The following is a 17,513-nucleotide window of genomic DNA, read 5'->3' as shown; positions in this document are numbered from 1 at the left end:
CAGTGAAGAACTGGAAATTCTGGACAATTAAAAGCAAATTCAAAGTGTTAGTGCATAGTTCAGAAACCTAAATTCAATGGTCAATTTTGAAAATGTGACCTCCTTTTTTCCTCATTTTCTTTTCACTCCAACTCTTCAATCAAATAACAACACAAAAGATGGGAAATTTGCAGAATTCTGTGTTCAGATTCCTAAAATATCCCCCAGGAGACATTGATGCATTTTACCAGTTTAAGCTGGACCCTAGAGATTCAGATGTGCCTCATAATTGCATGCATATTAAGTAGGTTGACCCCATAGATCAGATCAGCACACTATTTGCTTGTTAATTCTGCCAGGGTTTTAACTACAGTTCCGCCTCTTCATTATCTCCAGCTTTCCACCAAACAAGCTCAGTCTTCATTTCAGGCCATTTCCACACACCTTCATTCGGGACACGGGCATACAAAAACATGTTGAAAAATAGATTGAAAATAAGAAGCAAAAATTGAGTGCAGCACAGTTGAGGGGAGACTGGAAGAAATACAAAGGAAACTCGCTAAGCTTTCAGTTCTCATTTTCACATTAAATAAGATGTTCATTCCTCCTTTGCCCTGGGAGACAAATTTTTGACATATTAGAGTCTGGGGAAAAGGCTCACTCATGTTCTTAAAAGATGGACAGATTTCCTGGAAGCCTTTCCGAATCTGAAGATGTAATTTTAACAGTCAGTACTTAGATGGGGAGCAAAGAAGGAGACTCTTTAATGAACATACCAATGTCAAGTAAGGGCACACTGTCCCTGACCTAAACCTTCCTCCAACTGCAACCTGTTACGATGCTCTGTGGACATGATTTATTTCTTCCCACTCCCAAACTGGCAGGGAAATCAGCAAAGTTCACAAACGCACACCTCAAAAAAAAAAAAAAAAAAAATTTCTACAAACCATCATACGCTTTCAAATCCATCTTAAGGAGCTGCTGCGTGAACTTACATTGCCTTTTTCAAATTTATTGACAGTGTTGATGCAGTTGTAGAGAACGCGGTCTCCTGTGTCTCCTTGGTCACCAATGAGGCAGACAAAGACGTTGGCATCTGTGCCACTCCCACTTACCGTCCCAGTGCAAACTGTCACCCGGTATTTTATCACTGTGGAGACATAAATTAATAAAACAATTTCAGCAACACAATTAACTGTCATTTAAATTTACTGCATTTTCCACACACTTGCAATTAATTTGAAGTGTTCATACTTCCAGTTAGTGCTTCTGCTGATGTATTGACTTATATACTTCTACGTTATCACTAGGAAAAGAAAAAAAAAAATAGGAAGGCCTGAAACATTAAGAAAACTCACAAAACCCCTTCAAAGAAGCACACAAAAATGCCATCTCCTTCAGGTAAAACCTCATAAATTGGAGTGCACAGCCTCTTTGAAGCCCCAGCCGTCCTACCTGCCATCCCGCCTTCCTGAGAAGGCACAGGTGATGGGAGACCTTCTAAAAATGTGTTTGGGGAAAAACACAATTTTCAGCATCTAGGGGCATGGCTGGCATTCAAAGAGAGTTAAAAAGGGCCAAGCACTCAGGGACCTGAGGAATGGGTTCTTCATGTTGATTTTATGGGGCAGGACAAGCCCAGTTGGCCATATCACCTTGGAATCCTCACAGTGCAGAAGTCTGTATTCTGTCTTGCCTCCTTTTCACCTTTGAGATCTTTATTTAGAATCATAGAATAGTTAGGGTTGGAAGGGACTTTTAAAGGTCATCCAGTCCAACGCCCCTGCAAGGAGCAGGGACATCTCCAACCAGATCAGGTTGCTCAGAGCCCCATCAAACCTGGCCTTGAATGTTTCCAGGGATGGGGCATCCACCGCCTCTCTGGGCACCCTGGGCCAGTGTGCCACCATCCTCATTAGAATTCTGCTGGATGGATTTTGAGCTGCCCATTCTGCCCTCATCTCCTCCTTCCCATCCCACTGGGTGAAGGATTTCTAGAAGAAATTTCACAATGAAGAACCAGCCTACAGACCAACCTTCAAGAAAGAGAGACCTTTTTCCCCGGCATCAGGAAGGTACAAGAAGCAATGCTCCCACCCTCCCTCCCAAACCCGCCTGCAAGCCCAACACATGGGCACTGCGTCTCACCTCTGCTCAACACAACTGCTCCTCACGGGAAAGTGCCTGCATTTGAACTCAAGCAGCCCTCTCCACAGTTGATTAAAAATACATTTCAAAAGCAGGTTTATTTACATTTTAATAACATCTGCAATTACAATTACTCTTCCTCTTCTGAGGAACTGCTCAGCTGCATGCAGATCACCGAATGCATCAGAAATTTCACAAAACAGGGGGCTTGTGGTCTACAGAGTGTGGAGCTCCATTGCATGCTTTGGTGGAAATAGAAGAAATCCTCATGGCCACCTTGAGGTATTCTGCTCTTCAAAACTCTCCCGCCAAGTACATTTAATTCTTGTGACACAAAGTCAAGACAGATGTGACCACTTCAGAAGCCAACAAAAAGTTCTGCAGCTTTCCTTAATTAAGCCTTTAGCTTGAGCATAGTTAACCCCAAAAAAATTATTTCCAGTTACTCACATGCACTGAAAGGTGCCTATGCGCTTGCACAACTGCTTTGTGCAACTTCCTATGCATTCATACATATAGCTGCATAAACGTGCATATAAATAAATAAAACATCAAAGTCTAAAAATTACTGTTAAATTTTGGATTGTATTTTGGCTGGGTACGCTTCCCATGAATATCCCTTCAAACCTGGCATTTCGTATTTTAAAGGACACCAGAAAAAATACAAATTAAAAAAAAAAAATAAAAAGATCTGTAAACAATTGTGCTGCAGCAAGATCTCTCCCATCTCCCACCACACAGAAATCTGCTCAGAATAAGAGCCTGGGATTTCTGAGGCTTCATGCAGCTAATAATGCGCACAGAAAATACTGCAGAGAGAAAGTGCCAGAAAGAGCAGCTAATTGAATTGCATTGGCCTGCCCGTGCCTCCCTTACACAAAGAGGGTTTCTTTCTATTCAGGTCCTAAGCGAGCCCCTCCACAGAGCCCGTGGGTCTCACCTGGCATGACTTCAGTCACTAGAGATCCCTCCGCAGGGAGCTCCCGCACAATCTCATTGTCTTCTTCATTTATATCTAGCCAGCGGCCGCAGTTGAATGAGTATTTGTCTTTTGTTAGCGTTTTCAGCAGCGTTACCTTCATCAAACCAAAACACCACGTGAGTTCAGAGGCTTAAAGACAAAAAAAGCAACAAACTCCTGACAGGTTTTTTTTCCTGTGCTGCTACCTGCTCTTGCTTGCCAGGCAAGCACATTAATAATGAGACCGTCATTCAGACTCATGCACCACCACAACGCATGGAGCAAAGTCCATCGTAGCCAACGGCTTTTCATTCCTCCTTTTTCCAATCCCTCCATGGTGTTGTGAAAGTTTTGACGGATACTGTGGCTCTTGGTAATCACTCATCATATGCCACCGTATAAATCCACAGAGCAAATTGTGGATGGTGCTTGTACCGTTGGTCTCCACAGCTCAAAACCAGTGCATGGCATATTTAGAAAACACCCAGAAAATGGCAGCAAGCATGATCAAAGATCTGCAGTAGCTTCCAAAAAAGTAATGAGCAAATAAGGTGGGGCTCTGCAGATGGCTAGAGAAGTGGGTGAAGGAAGGGTATGAAGGTCTACAAAATCACAGGTGGCATGGAGAAGGTAGAGAGGGCCAGCTAATCACTCTTCTGCTACAAGAAGTACAGGGCATCAAATGATGCTTGTAAAGCAAAATTCAAAGCAAGCAAATGGACACAATCAACCTGTGAAGTCCTTGGCAAAAGCTATTACAGTTGCTAAAAGTTTAAATGTTCAAGGGGAGACTGGAATCTTTGAACAAATAAATGGAAGAGAAATCTACTCAATGCTTCATGTTTAGTAGGTCTGTTCAGGAAGTAGGTCTCCAACTGGAAAGAGCTGCAAACTGGAAGAATATTAGGGGCAAGTATCATAAATGTTTGTCCTTTTCTTACTGTTCTCTAATCATGCACTTAGGTGACACAGGAGAGAGGATGCTGGGCTAGACGGACTTCTGGTCCAATGAGTATGGCTGTTCTTGTGTTCTTGTAGCAGAAAAAGCCTGCCCCAACATGAAGCAAGCCTGGCATGAAATGTGTGATGACTGGAACAAAGCACCGTTAAGGCTTCAGCTAAGTTCCTAGATGCTAAAATGGATGCACAGTGATGGGATTCATGTGTCGTGAGCCTGGTGTATCCAGAAAACATCTGACTGGCTGTATACATTCACGGTGTGGTTTTTTTTAGGAAATTCCTTCTCCTTCCCGTCCCACTCAGTTCAGCCCAGGTTTGTTTAGACAATTTGGCCCAAAGTGAATCCTAGACACACCATCAAATCCCTCTTGTCCTCCCTAAACACAATTTCTGTGCGGGAAAAGAGGATACCCCAGGGAAATGTGGAAGGTCTATGTGTTCTTGCTCATCTCTTGTGAACAAATTAATAGAGATGATTGCAGTGGCCCGAAGTCTGACCAGCACTTTCTTTTTGATAAAGACCACAGCCAGACACCTTCTCCCACCCATATGGTGGTCACAGCAGTACTTGATGTCCTCTGCCCACTGGAGAGGTGTTTGGCTGTGTATGATTTTGCAGCTGCCTGACAATGGGGGCAAGCAGGATCTGTCAAAACACATTAGAGGCAGGCAAAAAAAAAAATCTCTAAGTGGTAAATCATCATAGATATTTGTGGCTGTGGAGAAAAGTGCATGTTTTGTTAAGTGCAGAGAACGTCTCCCAAGCTCTGTAGCAGCACGGGTGAAACAGAGATGGACTTGCTACCTTGCAGAGCCAGATGAGGGCTGACAGCGTGGTAATCATTGCTGGTGGAACAAAGGAAATGCGACTGAAGATCAAGCAGATCACCCTATTTATTTCCCAAAACAGCACAGGGCTGCTTTCTCTTGCAGAGTCTCCACAGGCTTCTCCAGACTGCAAGTGTCCACCTCCTGCAATGGAGCTGTTAGCACTTTAGGGCAGGTTATGCTCCACTGTACAACTGGTCTCTACTGTAAGTTTTTTTGTTATGACCAACTTAAATAGGTCATAGAAGGAATAGGTTTGCCTCTCTGTACAGTCATAATCTCTAAGAGTAGGAGGCTTCCTGAAGAGCAAGGGAAAAAACCCCTGGCAGCAGTGACAGGTCTGACAGTGGAAGGGTGGGGAAACATGATTTTCACCATTTTTCTGGGCTGTTGAGAGCTGCCATTTCCCATTGCTCTCATTTCCCATACATAGTGGGACTGAACAGAGTGGGACGGGAAGGAGAAGGAATTTCCTCAAAAAAACCACACCATGAATCCTTCTCTCCCCATATATTTTTGCAAACACTATGATGTGCTCTCTTCACATTCCATTTTCATGCAGGATTTCCACTTCCACCCCTCAGCCAGCACCGTCTGTAAAGGGAGGCACCTCCAACCACTGCAAATCCAACCCAGTTGCCAGTGATCCAGGAATCAGTGCACATCTCTTGATGAGCCTGGCTTCTCAGATCTACCTCCGCTTGCTGTCCTCTCACCTTATTCAGATGCCAGCCAGCAAAGGGATTTCTTTTCTCATGCCATATCCGAAGTTTGTAAAATGTGCCCAGATCAGGCAGCTCAATCTATAGAGGGGAAAAAAACCTCAACAATATAAGTCAACAAAGCATGCACACAAAGGACACTTCTGAACAGCCAAATCATAGAGGAGTCAAAAACTAAGTTAAAAAAACAATTCTATTCTTTAAAAGTAACAAACCCTACTCCACAAAGATAGCTTGATGCCTCTCAGGAGAGGAGAACATGTAAGTTGAATCCAAACAGTTTTGATCATGAGAGCTCCTTGAAACCATTCCTCCCAGTGAGAACTAAGACCAATTCTCAAGCTTCAACTATTTCTCAAACAGTGTCTGTGAAGCACAGCCGCACTTCCTCCAGAAGGCATCTACGGCTCCTGGTGCAAAGGGGATAAATGTTTTCGTCACAGCCATGCATTAAAAACCCATGTTTCTCAGTTTTTCTCTGACCAGTCCCCACTTAACTTTTGGATGTATTTGTTCTTAAACAGAAGACAACTCTCCCCAGCCTCCAAACTCAACCTGCTGTTGAGCTGAGCCCCAAATATTCATGGAGGCTCACAGCCAAGGAGGCTGAAGACCAGATCACTAAGAAGAAACACCACTATGAATTCTCCTGTAAACAGCTAATGACCACTCCGGCAGTGGATGAACAACAGCTAAATTATTAGCTTTAGAGAAGCATGGTCTAATTGGGTGGAGGAGTCTATAACATAAGTGGGGCTGTGTCTGAGGAGACCATCTGCTTCAGGAGCCAGAAAGGAGACGTGGTACTTAGTACCACCATGATTTGAAGTCATCACCACCTGAGGACCCAGAAGCAGCAGCTTAAGCCCTGTTTGGAGAAGATAAACCTGATCCACAGATGGGGAAATAATTTGCTTCACCATCAAACTGAATGGTCTATTGAAGTAAAGATCTCATGCTGCTGGATTTTCTTTACGGGGCTGAAGCTAGTACCCTGGAAGACAATACCACGCCAAATTTATCACTAGCACGAGATTCATACCATGAACTTGTCAGTCTGTCCAGTTTCAAAGTTGTCTGAATTGTTGTCCAGCTTCATCTCGTCTGACTTTCCCTTGTCTCCATAAACCTGGAAGAAGATGGTGGCATCTGTCCCTGCATTCTTAATGTCACTTGTCCAGATCCACAGAGACCAGGGGTTTTCTACAAAGAAATGTTCGAGACATTTTGTTTAAAAAGTTATTTTTAAAGGTGTCCTGGTAAAAAACCCCATAATCTTTATTCTTTTCCCTGGGTGGTAGAGAGGGAAGGATGCTATGAAGGAAGACAAGGACATTTTATCCTTTTTTGCACAAACATGATCAGCTGCTACATGACATCCAGGAATCAGATTGCCTGGAAATACAACTCTGTGTTTCTATTTAAAATAAAATGAGACAAAAAACATAAATCACCACTTTCTAGGTGAACCATTTTCCTCTGTATCATACATTACTAACAGTGTAATCCAGGAGTGTGCTCCATCTCTGTAGTTTCAGTATACTTCTCCAACACCTACAACCCTACCTTCAAAGACCATTTTAAAGACAAGGAAATACTTCTTTGTGTCAATGAGAGTCTCCAGTTACTGGCATACAGCGCCAGGCAGCTCCAGGTAGCTTCGAAAACTTGCTTCAGACAATCTGTATCTGGAGCAAGGAGAAGTAGGGAAACAACCACATATCACTTAATCCTGAGCTAATGAGCCTTCCTGAGACTGGACTAATTACCCCAGACCTGCCTTTTGCAGGACAGGCTGGCTCAGAGCCCATTCTGATATCTCTAGCCAGGCTGCGTCACCTGGGCAGACCTGCTGAGAGCAATGCAAAGATATTTTTCAACAGTTTTTAAATTATTTAAATGCCTGAATCCCACCCGACTTCAGGTAGCACTTACGTTACTCCAAGTTACGTGCCCAAAGACCATGGCAAAGCTACAAAATTTTTACCTCTTAAGTCTTCACCCAAAATTTAACTGTAAAAGCAATCCACCTGCAGCAACTTTACGTTGCTTTTCATACCAGAAGGTGGTTGCACATATAAAGGCGATATTATTTCCTCTGAAGAGCCCCTCATCTGCATTCTTTATTGATAATAACGTGTTTCGCTTCTGCGGGCCTTGCAGCAGCTACAGAAGAGGGAACAAGTTTTCTTCCTGACTCAGACATCAGCTGAATTATTAACAAATCCTAATGAAAGAATTGCTAACCCTTTTGGTATCCTCCAGCCCACACGAGCACAGCTTGACCTTCAGAGCCCAGAACGGAGTATAAAAATACGATGACATGCAGATAAATTAGATTTTTACTGATCTACTCAGCATTTGACTGTAAAAAGGAGGTAAGAGCCACTCGTAAAAATTAGGGTGGAAGAGGAACCCAACCCACTTTTAGAAGAAGTTTGGCCCTTATTTTAATAATACACAAAATGTTGATAGCCACTCCCTTCTGAAAAGCACCGACAAGTTTTACCTGAGCAGAAATGAAGCAAAGGCAAGCATGCGTGCGGCATGTGATAGAGCAGCCTGCTCTCCCAGGGGAGAAGAGCAAGGGCAGTCCAGACACCAGAGATTTCCCTTGTCTGTCTGCCCTGGCCTCCCTGACCTCTTGCCAAGGGAAAGGAGAAGAGGAGTGATGCACGCAGGGAGGGGGAAAGGGGAACTTGTACCAGGATTAAAGGCTGATAGAGGAGAAACCACACAGGGAGAAACGTGGGTGAGCCAGGTCGGCAGCTGTCAGAGGAGAACAGGCATTCCCCCAAACACCCGTCGTCATCATCATCCTCTCAGGGCTTGCTGGGCACGTTCCCCTGTTTCCTATCCCTTCACATCAAGGGATCCAGGCAGTTTGGAAATTCTCAGAGCCAGAGCAAGCATTCCCCAGGGCACAAACACCAGGCAGAGCTAGACCTGACACAATGGTTTCTGGGATAACATTCAAGATAAGGGAGGAAAAAAGTAAAAAGTGACTCAGAATAAATACAAGTTACGCGTCGAGCTGAAATCCGCTGGGGGAACAGCTTGCAAATGCTGCACAGGGAGCCGTTTCACCATGGATACCCAAAGCAAGGTCGAACCAAGCTTTGATCTGCTCTACAGAAAGGGACAGTCCTGCATGCATGGGGAGATAGGCAAGATGATATAATAGGTCTTTTCTAACTCCAAGTCTTACGCTTCTATAATCTGGCAGCTAAAGGTCACAGATTTCTCAAGGCTAATGCTCTCTGTCTATCTCCTGCACTGCGGCAGCAGGGGAATTAGCCTGTCAATAACAATCAGAGCTGATAATAGAGGGTTAAAGGTTGCAGATGCTTTAGTTAAATGGACCGAATCAGAGGTGCAATGTGGTCCTAACACTAGCTAACATCTAGATAAAGCTTATTTAAATGAACTGCTGTTTAAGCAGGAGCCCACCCGAAGCATTCAGATTAAACGGGATCTATTATCCTAATTAAAACATTCTGCTTACAGATACACGCTGGCACAGGCGGGATGGCAGTGATCCAGTTTGCTCGGTGCACCTCAGCCAGCGAGGCCGGGTGCTGGAGTGGTGTATGGATGGATGAACGTGCCGGTACACTGCTCTGCATGGAGCAGCATCTCCCAACAAACGTGTGCCATTGCCTTCCTCTAGAGAAGAGGCTTCAAAAGCCTCAGGAGAAACCTTTGGCAGCTGGACAGGACTAAGAGCTGTTTTTTCTCCAAGGCCAAGAGTTAAAAAGTTGAAGTTAGTGAGAAGAGTTTGGTTCTTCTTCCTGTTTTCCCCCAGGTTTGTCTTTTTGTTATATTTAGGTTTTGTTTCCATCTGGACCAGAGAAGTTTTTCTTCTGTAGTGATAAGAAACGTAGCCTAGCTTGTCTGCAAAGGGGAGACAGTGGCTGAGGCAACCCTAAACCTACTGAACCTAGGAAGGCTACCAGGTCCAATTTCTTCCCTGAGGAAAAATGACTGCAATTTTTCAAAATATTTTAGAAGTTTCATTTTAAACTTCCCAAACTAGAATGTTCAAAAGCTGAAACTTATAGAACCACAGAATGGTTTGGGTGGGAAGGGATCTTTAAAGCCCATCCAGTCCAACTCCCCTGCAAGGGACAGGGACATCTCCAACCAGATCAGGTTGCTCAGAGCCTCATCCAGCCTGGCCTTGAATGTTTCCAGGGATGGGACATTCACCACTTCTGCAGGCAACCTGAGCCAGCGCCTCACCACGCTCGTAAAAAACTTCATCCTAACGTCTAATCTGAATCTACCTCCCTCTATTTTGATACTCATGCAGGACTCAATTAACTTGAGCCTTTTCCTGGCCATGGGTCTGCCCATGTCGTATTGCATGGGTGACACTCAGGGCTGGGAGGTCACAGGGAGGTCACAGGAGGCTCTGGAGCACTTGTACCTACTTTTCAGTCTTCTCTGGCGCAGGGAAACCATTTCGTATAGCTCCCGCTCTATGAGGCCATCTCCTTCATCTTCATCCAGCCATTTTCCGCATGGGAAGGTTTGCTCAATGCCGGTGAACGGGCAGTAAACCACCACCTAGGCAAAGAGATTGGGAAGGTCAGTTTGAATATTCTGTTACTGGCATTCCACAGGACCTTGATACTGAAAACTTAAGAACCCAAAGCAAAGACAGAGCTGGAGATCTTGGTCCTGCTCTCAAAATCAGGTTTTCTGGACCAACGTGAATTGGACTAGTTGCACAATTCCCAATTTGGAATATAGCTAGGACCCATCTGTCCAATTATTCCTACTTTTCCACAAGTACATTAAATTGGGTCAACAAAAAGGAGGCAAATCACCACCAGAGAAGGGACTGGGAACAGGCAGTGTGGGAGTAGGAGTGAGTGTCACATCAGTGCGCACGACATGTCCTGCACCACGTCAGTGCACAGGAAACACAAGATACAGAAAGCCTCCAAACACATCCCAAGCTGATTTTGCTTTCCAGGAAAACTGCCTTTCCTCCCAGGTTCAGGGTAAGCAGCTGCCTCACTCTCCACCCTCCTGTAAGCTCCTGCTGACCTTGTACACGATCTCACACCACCTCACTACCACCCAGTAACAGCTGTGGTCAGACACTTTTTTTTTTTTTTTTTTCCTTCTGAGCTCCAAAGCAGTGTCTAAAAACTTCAGGAAAGTCTGAATATTGATGATAACTTTGAAACGCTTAGCACAATCCAAGACTGCATTTCCGTCTGGTCCCTTGGGCGAACATCTGAAGGTGCTTTTGGTGCTGAGCAAAAAATAATCTCTGTCTTTCTGATGGCAAAGGGGCAATCAACCCAATTAGTGAGTGATTGACTTATGCATCTAATGTGCCTTTGAGGCAATCAGCTTACTACCATGCATTATGTATAATATTGACTTGTTAAACTGGGGATATTGTCATCCAGATAATGGCAGGAGGTTTTAGGGGGGTTTTTTTTGTTTGTTTGGGGTTTTTTTTGGGGTTGTTTGCATTGGGTTATGAATAGGAGACAGTCTGAGAGCTGCCTACAAAACCTTAGTCTCACCTTCTCACAAAACCAGCCAGAACTGACGCCGCAATTATCATGCCCAATGGTGACTCTGCTGAGAGGGCTGAGAAGAGCAGCTATCTCCACGTTAAAGAGATCTGTCCTGGCACGCTCAAATTCACCTCCTTCCAAGAAAATCTTCCCACTGTTCTTTAAGCCTTTGGAGCCGTGGAGGATTACGTGGATCTTGGAGTTTGTGCCAGCTCCTCTGATATCTCCTGTCACTACAGCAACGTTGTACACAATACCTGAAGGAATCGAGAATTCAGTTAGGAAGAAAAGAAGGGAGGAAAAAAGGCTGAGAGTAACAATTTTGGTCAGATTTGCATTGGTTTCCCATTGGTGTTTCTAGCTTTTGACTTACACACAGTGAAACGCTTCATTTGGTTTTGTTCCACATGTACCTCTCAGAAATGCACAGCTGTCCAAAAGAAACAGGTTTGAGGTGACAAAATCCCTGTTGCATGGCTCAACAGAAAAAAGGTATGGCTTTTTAAATCATCATGTGGTGATAATTAGGCGAATAAAGGTAAAAAAAAAAATTGAATTGGCAAGTAAGTCACTTGATTTTGAGAGGTACCAAGCACCAGACATATCAGAGGACGTTTAAAGATGGAGAGATGTTGCTTTAAACAGTGGTGGCAAGACGTGTAGCATCCCAAAATTCTGGAAACATGGGATCAGCAGCACATAATGATGGTGAAGCCAGAAGCACCTTCACTGTCACTGTTAGAGCCCAAAGATCTCAGCAAAACAAGGCATGGGAGAAGTATTAGCCCAGCTCGAAGAAAGAAAAATATTTCTGAGTAGAAGTCCATATGCATAAAAATTCACTTGTTTCCCTCTAGCTCTAACTGCTGATCTAAGAAAGGGAACATTTCTTCCTACAAGCCTTACTTCTCAGAAGGCTCACTGAAAGGTATATCTTAGGGCTGGTATTGAATAAGGAGACACATCTGTAAATATAACCATGTTTTAGGGAGCATGCATAAAATAGTTGGGGCCCAGTTTAAGTTCTTCCTTTGCTTAAGTCACCCAGAAATTTCATAGGGACTTTGGATGAAGTAGAAACATCAGAACTCACCCTCTTCTAAGCAATCCTTTCTTTCTTTGAAGTTTACATTAAAAATAATGTTCAAGTATGTTTTACTCTGCATATATCTTCAACAGAACTCATGAGAGCAGGAAAAAAATTGCAGTCATGAATGGTAAATGAATAAGAGAAGCTTTTACTAAGTAAACTGATCTTTTTAAGATTTTTTTTTTTTCCCCTGTCTTTGCCTAATTTTTCCCAACATGGATCCTGCAGTTAGGACTCTGCACTCAGATCACTTTCCCTGCACGCGTGTGGGGAGGAGCATGAGGACTGCAGGTGTTGAAGACCTGTAAGAGTCGGTCAGAAAATCAGTATTGTCTCAACCTTTTCATCGAGGACTTCCAGGTGGACTATGGACTTGATCTGGCCTAAAAGTTAGGCTCACAACTTGACATGAGTTGCTGCAAGCAGGCTGCCTGAGATGCAAGTTGTTTGTTTATTTTTCCCCAGGAACAGAACAGAACTGTTATGGACAAGGCCGACTCTGGCCTAACAACAAAATGTACAACATCCTTGAAACGGCAGACAGACTGGCGCAGAGCTGTTGTCAAAACTGGCAGAGATAACCGTGCAGCTGCTATCGAGGAGGATGAATCACAACTGCTGTCTCAAAAACAATGGTGAGAAAGTGCCCTTTAAAGGAGCTTTGCTCATTATAATGTCCAAAAACCACACTTCTATCCTAAGGGCCGAGAGCAGGCAGCGATACCCAGAGTAAGGAGGAGCAAGGTTTGCCACTTGGCATAAAAGGTCAACCCCTAACAACGAGACCTCCGAAGAGCTCTCCCCACCAAGGATCGACATCAATATCAGTCATGAGGACCGGCGGGACACTGCCTGGATCTGGGACCATAGGGACGCCTTGGACCCGTGGTGATAGCTATTATCTTCTTTTTCCCTTCCCTATCTTTACTTTTCATTTTCACTCCCTTTAAACTATTGCATGCCGCTTTACGGGCAAAATAATAAAGTTTGTGCTGTTTGATTGAAACCAACCCCTTTGGCGTGTTCGCCGTAATTTTGCACTTCGAGATCGCATTAAAAGAACCATCACAAGCCCTGAGTGGGCCGTGACAAGACCTTGCAATGAAGTAAAGAACAGCTGTTATATGCATAGTCAAAGGGTTTACCTTTATGCTAATGAAGAAATACAGGCAGAACACTATCCAAGTAATCTTCTGCCTCAATAGTAATTTGTTTTCTTGGCTTTACATCAATCAACATGTAGGTCCTGCACAGCTTAACTAGAGAGATGTGGAGGTGGGAAATGCAATAGTAGTTCAGGGACCCTTGCACAAATCTGCCCATCACTAGCAGATAGTCCACTGTAAGTTTCTCTGAGCATAAGGCATTCAACCTTCTAAAAAACCCATGGCTAGTAGCATTATTTATGCCTTTGTATCTTCACATTTCCCATCACGGATTCAGCCCATGACTTTACCTGTGGCTTCAGTGCCCCCAACAAGAATGTCCCTCTGGATTTTTCCATCATCTTCATCTAAAGCAAACCATCGTCCAACTGGGAACTGGTACACACACTTATTGCCAATGTCTTCAATGATCACCTAAGAGAAAAGAAGCAGCATTTTGTGAAATACATGTTGAAAAAGCAAAAGTATTGCACGAGGGAGTGACAGAAGAGCAGAAGCTTAATGTACACACTCTTACTTGATATTTAATGTATTCAATACTCAAGCAGATCCCTCTCCGCTCCCTAATTAGTACTGATAGAATTTCAGACAATCAGCAAAAAAAACCCAGGCTTTTCTCTTTTCTTTTTTTATCCAGTCTGCATCTCTCACAGTGTACAAGACCAGATGTCTCTGCTAGCAAGACCAGCTGGCTGGCTTGTCTTCCTTCTCTCCAGAGCCTGTTTGCTGGCTACTCTTCTCCATCAGCTGAACGGCAGCTCTTTGTTCTGCTTTGGGAACAAGGCTGTGTCTTCTTTCTCTCTCAGTTTTAAAGCCTTGTTATAAAATAATAACCAAGGAATCTCAGAACAAATCAAGACCATTGGATCAGCTTGCATGACCTAGTTATACCATGTTATTCCACTCAGTTACTCCAGGATGGAACCACTGCAAAGACAGCTGTGAAACTCTGTGGTAGGAATAGCTTCTAACTTGTAAGGATTTGGCTCTTGGCCCTGCTCTAGAGAGATATTCCACTGACACTAGCCAGGGAACAGTCTTTGCCTTTAAAGCAGTGTAGCCACTTGGAGTTTCTTGCACCTCTTACTGAGGCATTTCTTACCAACATCTTCTTGGGAAGCAGAGCTTCCCCTCCTGTCATTCATCCCACATTGTGCTGTTGCCTGTAGCATTGCCAATTCTCGTTAACCCTCCGTAGGCATAGACAGTGTGTGCCAGGGCTGGCACTGTCAGTATGAGAGAGCAGTGTTGTACTGAATGTTAGAGACTAAAATACATGAGGTTCTGGAGAAATATCAACATTATGTTTTCTCCCTACCTGCTGATTCTCTTTGGGTTCCTGTAAATATCTCTATTCATACATTCAGAGGTGAAAAAACAGCTCTGAGTATAAGCCAGACTGAAAACACAAGAAACATGACAAGAACTTCTGATGATGCTTAGCAATTTCATCCAGGAGTGACAACACTAGAGTCCCTAAATATTGGAGCTTACTAGAGAAAAACATCTACCAACAGTAGAAGATAACTGGGTTATGTTTTAGCTCACTCCTCCAAGCTACCAGTTGAACTTGCAAGGCAAAAGTTGCCTTTTAATTAATCACAAATGTCTCAGCGATTCCTTTGGAAGAACATAGGATTAATGTGTTGGCTGCAACTAGTCACTGCTTCAGGCTTTGGGACTTAAACAACCTAACCAACATCAAAAATCATGCTGTGCAGACTTCATCTGCAATGTGAGAATGAGCTTCCTTTTCTGCAGGCTTTTTCCCCCTCTATTTATTACAGGGAGAACAACAGCTCTGTTTTTTATCTTCTGCATTTTTCATGGGCAACCAGCATAATAACTTTTAGTACAGTATAGGGGGTGATGGTGGAAAAGCATGTGCTAATATTTGTATTTGTAATACATCAAACCACCTTGTTATCTAGGACTTACAAATTTGGGGTCAGATCTTCAGTGGATTAAAGCCAGCTGTGTTAAACTACACCAGCAGAGGAAAGAAAATGAGATTAGAGTCATAGATTTATCCTTTTAAGATATTCCTTCAACCATTTCACTAAAAGCTGCAATACCTTCACGTCTTAAAGCAGGAGATTAAAATGAGGAGGAAAGTGGAAGAAAAGGATCTTTGTGGCAGGTATATCTTTTTTGCTCTACCAACGACAAAACACTTAAATTTGGCCAAGCTAGAAGTATTTGCACATTTCCAGTGTGAACAGACTCAATAGATATTTCTTAGAGTCTGGTATCTTTACCATCTTGGTAATGAGTTAAGTCAACAGAGCGAGGAGGGGCTTGGAGGACCCAGCTTCGATAATTCCCTCTCATCTGTCAAAGAAACTGCAGTAACTGAGACAGAAGAAACATAATTAGAGCAGGCAAGTTCAAGTCTTAACGACTAGATTTTCTCACTGCCACAAAGTCCCCTGAGATGCTTGACAATTTACCTAAAGCCAGAGTGCCCCTCATTTTCTAACTACCCAATCTGAATCTGCTGCAGCTGATGTGGATGCACCACACTGGCACGCACCCAGCTGCTGCCAGCTCTCCATCAGCCCCCAGTTTTCTCTGCAGAAAGAAGTGAGTGCTGGAGAGGATACTTCTGGAACACTGAAAACCTGATTTGTGCCTTTCTCAGTAACCAGAAACCTGTATCGTCAGCAAATATCCTTGCCTTTCTTGGCATCAGACTAGCGAGAGGGTAAGAAGTGAGACATTTAGATCCCACAACGTAAGTTAAACATTTTGCGAGCAACTAACCTTTTCGAGGAACCAGCCAGCAGAGCCACCCTTGTTATTATGACCTATATTAATCTTCCTCAACCTTCCCAAATTCGGAGCATCGAGTGTGAACTTGTCCTCTGCTCCCTTTTCAAAGTTGTCTTTGTCATTGTCCAGTTTCCTCACACCTGAGAAAAAATAAATATAGAAGAACCAAGGAGGAAAGGGTTACTGGCACATGTGTGTTTTGTAAGTGAGGAAATACTTAGGAATATCACCACTAACTGAATCAAATATTCTCCAGGTACTAGCTCTCTGCAACCAGGATTCAGGGTAAAGGCAGAGGGCTTCATATTCTAATTAAAAATGTACCTTTTCTTGAGCAAACAAAAGATCAGGATTTCACTCCTATGTCACAGTTAATTACAGCTCTCAGAGTTTTCAGAAATATATATCCAGATGGCTCCCACATCTTTTTTTTCATACCACCACATTTCCCTTTTATTTTTAATGTCTTTAAAAATCTCCAAACTGTTTTTAAAAGGATTGGGTTACAAGCTGCGGATTTTGACATTTCAGGACATGGGAGTCTTTGCTGTGTCACGCAGGAAGGATTTATTTTCTAATTAGAACCCAACCAGGGGTATTGCCTTTTCCTGATCTCACAGGAGCTTGCCTTTATGAAAAGTATTAAAGCACTGACCTCACTGTTCCTGTGTGAGTGATGCCACGAGGGGGATTCAGCCCACCCAAGGTACCGGTTGCAGGGAAAGGTCTCAGAGGGCAATTCATCTCACTTACCTTAGAAGGGGATAAATAATTTTCTAGGGCTGTTATTCCTCTGTGTAGATATGACAGAGTGCCTGGACAACCAGCTTAGATTTAGACTCCCACTTTCAAAAGTTTCCAGTGAGATCAGACAAATCCCCTTGTAAAAGTCTGGAGAATTAATCAAGGATGAGACCTACACACTAGGTTTCATAATCTATTCAAGGACACTTGGCAGACAGCATATCATTATTTCTTGAATTTGACAGGATAGGTGTAGTATAGAAGAGACAATATGCACTCTCTGGGTCTACAGGAATTTGTACCCACTCTTCTCCACGGTGTGACCCAGAGAATTTGGTCTGGGCTTATCTTTTACTATCATTCTGTTCAAAATATTTTTTTTAAATTAAACTCAATTTATTTGTTCCTAGACCACTGTTGTAGTCCAATTCACATAAAAAAAAAAAAATATAAAAAAAAAAAGCTATCACCATTAATTTAAAGTCAGCTAATACAAACCTTGGTTAGATTATCTTTCTAAACAGCCAGGCAGGCTCTGCAACAAACTTTGCCACACTGAAAGGACAGAATTCCAGGGACACAGAAAGATGGGAAATGCAGCTC

The 17,513-nt window shown here is 43.3% G+C and overlaps 1 protein-coding gene across 1 annotated transcript in view; it reads right to left on the bottom strand.

Annotated features, from left to right (window-relative positions):
* The window catches only part of LOXHD1 (lipoxygenase homology PLAT domains 1), a gene marked incomplete at its 5' end in the record, with an annotated part of 126,386 nt that overhangs the window by 83,980 nt on the left and 24,893 nt on the right, over positions 1 to 17,513 (bottom strand). The window contains 8 exons of the mRNA XM_086770808.1: positions 975 to 1,129; positions 3,068 to 3,203; positions 5,593 to 5,679; positions 6,641 to 6,801; positions 10,032 to 10,167; positions 11,145 to 11,395; positions 13,685 to 13,808; positions 16,158 to 16,306. Coding sequence (XP_086626934.1) covers positions 975 to 1,129; positions 3,068 to 3,203; positions 5,593 to 5,679; positions 6,641 to 6,801; positions 10,032 to 10,167; positions 11,145 to 11,395; positions 13,685 to 13,808; positions 16,158 to 16,306 — 1,199 coding nt within the window. The remainder of the gene's footprint in view (positions 1 to 974; positions 1,130 to 3,067; positions 3,204 to 5,592; positions 5,680 to 6,640; positions 6,802 to 10,031; positions 10,168 to 11,144; positions 11,396 to 13,684; positions 13,809 to 16,157; positions 16,307 to 17,513) is intronic.

This window comes from Chlamydotis macqueenii, chromosome Z (assembly GCF_036417535.1).
Source record: "Chlamydotis macqueenii isolate bChlMac1 chromosome Z, bChlMac1.mat, whole genome shotgun sequence".
In the NCBI taxonomy this organism is placed as follows: domain Eukaryota; kingdom Metazoa; phylum Chordata; class Aves; order Otidiformes; family Otididae; genus Chlamydotis; species Chlamydotis macqueenii.
Note: the sequence above shows the minus strand (reverse complement) of the source record. Positions and strands in the feature narration are given on the sequence as shown.